This window comes from Populus nigra, chromosome 16 (assembly GCF_951802175.1).
Source record: "Populus nigra chromosome 16, ddPopNigr1.1, whole genome shotgun sequence".
In the NCBI taxonomy this organism is placed as follows: Eukaryota; Viridiplantae; Streptophyta; class Magnoliopsida; order Malpighiales; family Salicaceae; genus Populus; species Populus nigra.
This window is the reverse complement of record NC_084867.1, coordinates 13,947,938-13,957,899: the sequence shown is the minus strand read 5'-3', so window position 1 is coordinate 13,957,899 and position 9,962 is coordinate 13,947,938. Positions and strand designations below refer to the sequence as shown.

At 31.1% G+C, this 9,962-nt stretch overlaps 1 protein-coding gene across 1 annotated transcript; it reads left to right on the top strand.

The window, feature by feature from the left end:
- Positions 1-3,139: 3,139 nt before the first annotated feature.
- On the top strand, positions 3,140-8,342 carry LOC133675513 (two-component response regulator ARR1-like). The gene is made up of 7 exons (XM_062096917.1): positions 3,140-3,269; positions 4,415-4,591; positions 5,442-5,849; positions 5,963-6,039; positions 6,800-7,882; positions 7,979-8,092; positions 8,190-8,342. Exons 1-7 carry the CDS (start codon positions 3,140-3,142, stop codon positions 8,340-8,342), a joined length of 2,142 nt encoding a protein of 713 aa, XP_061952901.1.
- Positions 8,343-9,962: the final 1,620 nt, after the last annotated feature.

Genomic DNA, 9,962 nt, shown 5'->3' with positions numbered 1-9,962 from the left:
ACACCTTGATAAATTTATTTATGACTTCAAACAATTCAAAAACAGTTCAAAATCTGAAATCAATCTGAACACGAAAATCTTCCCTCATGCAAGTCTATCTTATCAGGTAAGGAGAGGAAAACACAACACCTAGATGAAACTTCTCTTATTAAATAAAACTCATTGACACCAAGACCAATTTATGGTCATAATCAGTGTTAACGATGATTTTCTTTCTCTATACTATAATTCAACAACTCTTTCTCTCTCTTCTCTAGAAAAAGGACTAAAAAAATAAGGGAGACAAGGTTTGTTACTGAAATTGAATTTTCAACAACTAAAATGACCGATTACCAATCAACTTGAATGAAATTTGAAATTGCCACTTATTTTCTTCTTGTTTTTTTCACTTTATTCTTTTATCTTTCAAATTCATTATTTTTTTAAAAAGAAGAAGAACAAGTAATTGAGTATTAATTTGGACTCAAAAGGGTACAATTAAGGAAAAAAAAGTTTGAGAATTGAATTGTAAATTTATAAAAAAAAACTCATTATTCTATTTTACAATAATTCGTGAGAGAATGCTGGTTGCCAAGTTTTACCAAATAGGTTTTAGCTATAATTAGCCATCTCTTGTTGATAAACATTTCTTTATTTTTTTTCTGAATATTTTTTTATAAAATAAAATAAAGCTTAATGAACTCCTAGGTCCATCTTGTTAGGCAAGACAATCGTGAAGATAATGAAAATCATTGTTAGGATATTCCACAATCTTAAAGATCATGCTAGGATATTTCACAATCAAAATTATAAAAATCATGCTATGATTTATATTTTTAAATTTCTAATACAGTTTTCAATTAAAACTCCATGTAATCACTATATATATGGATGGATACAATATTGTTGAGTTCCATATGAACCAACTCATTCAATTATTAGTTTTAACTCGTCTAAAACAAATAGATATGAGCTTGAGCTTAATTAGACCAACAAATCCATCCTCCTAAAGCCCATGGATTGCCTTCTTAATATAGGCGAGTTCGATAATTCTAAACATTCGGCTGTGGTTTTTTCATTACTGATCCTACATAAAGACTAGTAGACTAGCTTGTTTATATACCAGTAGGATTGAGCTAAGTTCAGGAAAATAATGTTACTTTTTGGAGACATAAATGCAATTAACTCAAAATAGGGATGTCGAATCACAATTCTAGATTCTGGGTGGTTTCCTCTTCACATCTCCCTCATGCAGATGCTAGGAGAAGCATGATGGAAACGTTTCCTTCTCTTTATGGGCTAAAGCCCTCTTCATTCTAGGGCACCAGATATGCCTTGCTGAGTATAAAAAGAGCGAGTCCTTTTGGACACTGTAACTTAAACTAATTGCCTAATTACTGATAAGATAATGTCAACTTAAGATTAATTTGTCATGGAAAAGATAATTTTGAAGTTATCCAAAAACAAGATTCTATAAACCATGGGCAGAAACTGGTTTCCTCACACTCTTGGATCTACTTAGGTTTTTGCATGCAAGTTTTACACAGATTATTGATGGAAAAAAAGAGAGTTCTCTCCAAAAAGGGGTCAAAATATTTGATTTCTTGCCAACAATTTTTTTTTTTTTGAGAAGGAATTAATGTGTGTACAATTGGGAAGGTCAAAATTAAGGGCGTTTTGCTCATTTCTTTTAATTCATTGTAATAAGAGTAACTATTTTAAACCCTTTCTCTCTCAAAATTAACTATTGTAATAAGATTGAGAAGGAATTAATGTGTACACACATTTTGAGAAGGAATTAATGTGTGTACAATTGGGAAGGTCAAAATTAACTATTGTAATAAGATCACACATTTTTTTTCTCTCTCAAAAAAGAACAATTGCACATAAGAATCAATACAAAATAAATGTTCAAATTTTTTGGACTTGCTTAAAGAATAAAATTGAATTTAAACGTTATTAATATTGTTAGTTTTAACTGTTAAAACGTTAATTGTTATTCTTAATATTTCGTGTCGTTTTCTCCATGATTATAAGTACTTTGTTATAATCTATTAAATTGAAGCGGTATATATTTAGTAAAAGATAGAAGAGGAAGCCCTTTCAAACCCTAAATTACAAGGTTAAATTGTAGAGAAAATCTATGTTTTATCACTTATGCCATAATATGAAATCTATTCTAAAATAACTAGCAAATCTATTTGAATAAAAGTTAGACTGGTTTAGGTTAAAAAGAGGAAAGATAATCCTAAGAAATCTAGAAAAATAAAGAAATTAAAAAATATATCTTAATTTTTAATTTAATTTGGATATAATCTCGATCTCAACGAGTTAAGAAGAGTAGATCCACGTGGAACTGAGCATGTAGAACACGTTGGGTAAATTTTAGCCAGATCTAATTGTCACATAGAAAATTTATATAGAATCTTATTATTAGATATTTTCAAAAAGATGCTACTTTAATATCAATGTTGAAGTAATTTTATTGTTTAAGTATGCAACTCTTTTATTAACAAATATATAGTATAATTAATTTTGACATTTTGAATGTAATGATGGTTCTTCAAGTGTTCTAAATTAAAATGCAATAATTCAAGTGGCGGAGCAAGATTTTTGAATAAAAAATTTATACAGAATTAATAATTGAGAGTTAATTATTCAATTAGCTACTAATTAACTAAACATATTAATTTTCCTCTAATCCTAATTATAATTATATTCATTATTAAAAAATGATAATTAAATTATTAAAATAAATTAGATAATTTTATATTGTCATAATCCTTACATAGGAATAAAAACCCAAAAAAGAAGAATATAAATGAAAGATTGTGAGATCTTCTGGAGAAAGAACTCTTTTATAAGAATATATTATTTTTGGTAAATTGCAGTAAAGGTTCATTTTACACTAGATTTCTCACATTAATTAGGTTCAATTCAGTGGGCTAATGCATCCCATTATCTTTACAATCTATCAAAACTACTTCTTCTTTTGTCTTTTTAAAAAAATATAGTTAAAATTGAATGAAATTTGAAGAGAAAAAAATTGATTTTCTGTAGAATCGTCCCACTATATATACCTTATACAAGCACTTGCTCCTCTCTACTATAAAATCCCCCATTCAGGCCTGGATTTATTCACAGCATAGCTTGTGAAAGAATGGCATCCAGTCAATCTTCCAATATTATCCAAAATTCCTCCCTCTTAAAAATCAAAATCTTAGTTGTAGATGATGATTCTACATCTCTTTCAATTGTTTCAGCAATGCTGAAAACATGTAGTTACAAAGGTATATGATTGAGATCTTATTGCTTAGCAAGTCTTTCTAAAATCAAGTTCTATGGATTAATGTTCTTATGATCTATATATATCCATGGTTCCTTCACTAAATCCAAGAAGTTTATGCCATTTTCATCTATAATTTAGCAATAAAGTTTTTCATTCTTAGATTTCTATCCCAGTAAATACATAAACAAAGGATTCAACTTTTTTTCTTTGTATTTAAGGTTTTTTTAATGTTTTTAAATTTATTTTATCCTATTTTTTTTCTCAATCTCATTTATTTATTTATTAGTTTTTAAATGAATTAAATCGTTTTTTTTGTGCTAATATCATATGTCCATCATCATATGATAAGGCTTTATATGCATGCATTTTTTTTTTTACTTCTACAATAAAAAGGATCCTTTTCCATTTAAGTCATCTTTTGATCCAATATCTATATTTTTTTCTATATCATTAACAAATCAAAATCAAAATTCATAGTTCTTATAGTCAATTTTTTTAATCGATGTTTCTCCTCTGTTCGTAATGGATCTTTCTTTATATGAAAGGTTTCTACTCAATAAAGCTAAGAGATTGATTTTTATTTATTTATTTACTCATTATTATTACCCTTGCATTCTTTCCTCATGTTTTCTGTTAAATCTCATACTTCTATTGTTTATTTTTCTCATACTTGTATTGTTAATTTTATATTTTCAACACTAGCAAATTTTTTTTATGAAATTCAACACTTTTACAAATGTTACCAATTGGATGATTTGTCTTTGCATGTATGGTTTTTTGGCCATTAAATTTCAAACAGTATATATGGAGTTAATGCTCATTCTACTCTTGTTTTGTAGATCCTACAAGTGAAAATTTACCCTTTACCTTCTTAATTTTTGTGTTTAAGATTTGATCCCCCCCCCCTAAAGTAAGGTCAACAATCATGATTTCCTTGTTTTATAGTAATGTATTTTTAATAAAAACTCAACCTTTTCTTTCCCTTGTCTTCTAAATTAAAGCATGAAGCTAAACTCTTTAATTATCCCTTAAAATAATTTGATCTCTTTCAATGCATTCAAGCCTTTATTTTTTATTTTCTTATACCATTAGCTTTTGTAGTATCATTTATAATTATTCTTATGATGTTGTCTTGTTTGTTGACAGAAAATCGCAAGCTAGAACTTTTCGTTGTCACAGTTAAGAACCCATTTGATGCTTTATCAACTCTTCGACTGAAAAAGGGTGTGTTTGACTTGGTTGTCACTGACCTTCATATGCCTGAGATGAATGGCATGGAGCTACAACAACAAGTGGATGAAGAATTCAAGCTTCCTGTGATTAGTAAGTGCATTTTAACCATAGTTATAAAATTCTGATTGGTCTCGACATGTCGACTTGGAATCTGAATCGGTCCAAGTTAAAGAAAAAATAGGTTGAAGTATTGATCCAGTCCAAAACTTGGGTCGACTCAGAGTAAAACCTGATTGTCAAAACTCAGTTCTCTAACCTGTTTTTTTTTTTTAAATCACAACAATATCATTTTGATTTTTTTAAAAAAAGATTTTATAGGATCAAAAAGGGTCGATCATTTCAACACGTGACTCGAGTTTTATTCCGGGTCAAGTTTTATAACTATAATTTGAACTGCATATCATTCCTCTTTCATTTTTATTGTTATGTTTTAACTATAGTTATTAAACTTAGCCTAGTTCTGTGGGTTGGTTTGATGACTTGAAGCTTGACTCGAGTCATTTTTGTTTAAATCATTTTCAAAGTTAACCTCATCACACTTGAATGATTTGATGGGTTAATTTGTGATTTAGTTGACTCGACCATATCCGGATAAGATCTAACTATGTCAAGTTCAAGGATTTTTTTAATTTTTAGAATTCTATTTATTTTTAATGAAATGACATCATTTTAAAATAGATTGATATCCAAATTGACCTATTAAATCTTGATTGGTGCTTTAGAGGTCGATTCAGATAGCTAAGTATTATAACTATAACTATGGTTTTTACAACATCTTGCATCTCATTAGTTACCATATAAATCACAAATTGTTTAGTGCAAAGTTCCTCACTTTTCAAATAGAGTTTCATTCACATTATGGATCTTGACACTAGGTTTTCTAGTGTTTTTTATCGATGCTTTTCTAATTTCTTCTAATGCAGAATTTCTTCTAATGCAGTAATGTCATCAGATGATAGTGAAAAGGTCATATTAAGAACTTTAGAGGGTGGTGCTGCGTTTTATATAGTGAAACCAATTAACAAGGATGATCTCAAGAATGTATGGCAATATGCAGTTGCAACTAAAACAGGTAAGTACTCCCTTTCAATAAAGGAAATAGGAGGCAGTCAGGAATCATCGTCTTCGACAGTATTTGATCAGAAAATATATGTTGACGAAGTGAGTTCTGCAAAATCCACCAATAACAAAATATGCAATGAAAAAGATAGAATAAATAAAAACAGGAAGAGGACAAAGGAAGATCAAGAAGTAGATAGCCAGCTTGCCCCAAAAAAGCCTAAGGTGGTCTGGACAAATTCACTTCACAGTCGGTTTTTGCAAGCTATAAACCACATAGGGCTCGACAGTAAGCAAAATCTTCTTGAAGCTTTTTATTATTATTATTATTTGCATCTATTGGACTTTTTACTTACCAAATTGATTTTTGATCATGATCTTTCTATGTTCAAAATTATTTAGAGGCTGTTCCAAAAAGAATTCTTGAATTCATGAGTGTGCCAGGGCTGTCAAGAGAAAATGTTGCCAGCCACTTACAGGTTTGTATTTATCTAGAGTACTCTATTTGCATGTTTTACCCTTAAATCATGCTTCTCAATTAATTTAACTAAGCTATAAGACTTCTAAATTATATGTTAGTAATTTTATTTAAGATTCTAGTTGTATACAATATGTTGTAATTAGAAGACAATTTATTATCATTAAAAAATTAAAAATACTGACGGAACATTCTATTGACAAGTAAATACAATTTCGTCGGCTATTTACATCGCCGACAAAAATACATTACTAAAAAAAACTTTTATCAAGGATTTGTTATTTGTCGGCATTATAAGTTACCAATGAAAAGACCTACAAAATATTAGCGCCAAAGAAATAATTAAATGCATCATCTAGATTTTATCAATTATTCTATCATTAATTAATTAAATTACTGATAAAATATTTTATCATTTATTCTATCAGTACAGTCTAAATATTGTTGAAAGAATTGGTAATAGATTTTCCGTTGAAAATTCTAGAACTTCTTAACCATTCTATAACTTCATGATGGAATAACATCTCTTTTTTTTATAAAATCACTTATGGCTTTTTTTTATCCTTTAGTGAGTTTGTCGCAAAATTAGAATTGCCAATGGAGTAGTAATCGATTTGTATTTTATTTTTTACTTTGTTGGTGATTTTGACGAAGCGCCATCATTGTTTCTGTAATTTTGGACCAACATCAACATCAACTAATCATAATTTTATGCTATTGCAATAATTTGGTCGTTGACACAATAAACTAACATTTCGCAGAAGTATCGTATCTTCCTAAAAAAGGTTGCAGAAAGAGGTACAAGTTCATCAAAGAACTTGTCAGGACGGGCTCTTAAGTCAAACTTTGCATCTAGCCAACCCTCATTGATGCTCAAAAATTTCCAGCGAGAGCATTCACAATTTTCAAGACATCAACGAGTATTAAGAGCATCTGTTCAAGCAGGTTTTGGAGGGAATACCATTCCAACTCCTGAGGGTGGTTCCAATTTTGGGAGCTTGCACTCTCCAAACCAGCAAGCTCCAAACAACAACTCCGCACTTCAATCACCATACAAGCAGTCTCGTTCATTTGGCAATCCAACAGGGTTTCAGCAGCTATCATTTGGCAATGCTAATCAAGCCAATAAAAAAAGATCAGGTTTGGAATCGAATAACAATACAGGAACAAACCCTCCGGCCTCTCGTGAAAGTGTCCCTAATGGCCTCACCCATGGTAAAAGTCCAATGCAGATATACCAACCACAAAATCAAGTAAGATCAAATCTTCAGAATTTTGATAGCTCAGAATATAACAAATTTGGTTCCATTGGAGTTCAAGCTACCAACTACAGGTCAGGAGTCGGGAATATTGGAAATAACAACAATTCCTTGAATACCAATAATAATTATGCTGGAATTCGAGTGAATACCGATGGACAACTCATTGGAGCAGGCCAAATGCAAGTCAGTAAGAATGAACTATCAAATGGTTTTGGTAATGGTGGTAATTGTGGCTTGATGAATTGGACTCACAATGGCAACATGAATGTTGCATCATCAAGCTATTTGGCTCAGAGAGGGTCTTTTCCTGCTAGTATTGAGAGTGCAAACCAGTTCCCACCAACATTATTAACTGGTACTGTTTATCAAGGGAATACTCCTATGCTGCTGCCGCCGCCGCCAACACAACAACAACAACTTGGTCTTGGGAATGGAGGGCAAAATGACTTTGCATTTGGCCTAATGAACAATAGTCCTTCTATCTTCAGTGGAAATTACAATCAGCAGCAACAATTTGGTCAAGGTGAACTAAATTTTAGCGATATGCTTTTGGAGCCTACCAACAATTTAACTGCTCATCAGGTATACGAAGATCTTTGTTTTTTATACCTTCTTTGTTTCTTAGCAACAAAATATTTTGATCAAATATTTTTCAACTCATTCTTACTTTGTATGCAGCCACAAGGTGTTGATCAAGTGAGCACTCCCTTGCATGACCTCTTGCATCCAGACTTCCTTAACTCACTTCATATTGATGACAATACTCCTTGGAATGAACAACCTTCTAGCCAGGTATGGACATGTCCTACTTCTTATTATACATGATATACGTAGAACTATAAATGCTTATGAAAGGCTTATATATATCGATCATTCCTATTTTGTGTAGGTTCAAAGTGGAGAAGAAGCTATGAATCCCTTCTTCGGAGGCAATGCCGGTTCAATGGATGGGTATTTTCCTAACTTCAATCAGGCAAGTGTAAGACATACCAATATTGCTGCTCTCATACTTTCAATACTATTTACAATATCCAACAATTAACCTTTTTCTTAAATCCATATGTTTTGCAGCAAAAAGAAAATGGTGACCTCATGGATTCTGAGCTCAGTAGCCTTTATCCAGATGACGATGGACAGACAGGGAATCAGGCATGTCAACTACAGCAAACACATATATAACATGCATACACACATCCGAAAACATGCATCCAAGCACTTATATAACTTCATGGCTCTCCTAATAAGTTTTTATTTTGAATATTTCAGGTTTGGGATGATGATTTCTTGGAATCTTTATTTGGAAATGAGTCCCTCCCAGTGGATTAGCAACCTTGCAAGGATCGAGAAATTTTATAGTAATCAATAACATCCTATATTATTCAAAATCTATAACTCATTAAAAGTAATAAAAATATTTAGAATCTCTCTCTTATTCTCGGGTCTATTTTTTTTTTCAAAGTGAGAATTATAAATAATTTGGTTTTAGATGATTGGATTTCTAGTTTGATTCTGTGTGACTGTGACTTGGCCATTGTTGTTGCAATTTCTATGCAAAGACTTGGTTTCCTTTCTAGTGTTTGTTTTCATATCTAGTGAATAAGCGAGTGTGCTTAATATTGGAAATTTGTGTGGTGTGAATGTTTTTAAACTCCTTTATCTAGTTATTGAATACCATATATAATCCATGGCTGGCAACAGTTACATGTTCATGCTTTTCTAATTTTAAAGGGGGTGCTAGGCTGGTCCAACCGCTGCCAAAAACGGAGACACTCGCAGAAGCTCGCGGAAGTGCGACTAGAGACGCACATTTCTTTATAAATATTTCCATCTCAACCGAGCAATTTTTTTTTCTCACTTAAAAAAAGTATATATGTTATGCAGCCTGAACTATAACCCAGGACTTTTCAATCATAATTATATTTCTTATAAAAAAGGAATGGCTAGACTTTTATATCTTTTTGGCAAGCAATAGCATGCATGGAAGAGGAAACAAAGCCTTTGATCATAAGTCCACTCTCGCCATCCTTAATTCTCTCCAAAATTTAAAATCTAATTCCATTCTCATCAACTTTCCTTCTTCAACCTCAATTTCGAAAAATATTGTAGCCGTTTGAAAAATCTTTGTAGCTAGTTTACCTTTAGACATGATGGCTCTCTTATATTTAACATGGGACATTGAAAATCTTGATTGGATTTCTTCTTCAAGAGCAAGAAAGATTGAGAGAATCTTTGAATTCTTTTCATTAGATTTTCTTTAGATTTTGAGAATGATTTCTGGTCGTTGTGCAGCTTGCAAGTATTTGAGAAGGAGATGTCCTTCAGATTGCATTTTCTCTCCTTATTTTCCTTCTAATAATCCTCGAAGATTTGCTTGCCTTCACAGAATCCATGGTGCCAGTAATGTTGCAAAAATGCTCCAGGTATTGTTGATCTTTGACAAATATACATCATATCCACCACATATATTTTCATTCCTTTTAGTGCTTAAATATAATTAGTTAATTAACTACAAGTAGTTTCATTATCATTTGCACTCAAGCCAGAATAAAATAGAGAAAAGCTATCTTCACGCACCATATTTAATAATGCAGTTTGTCCCAAATGAGTTTACTGAGAAATCTTAGCTATTTAATGATGATTTAAAAAAAAAACATAACAATAT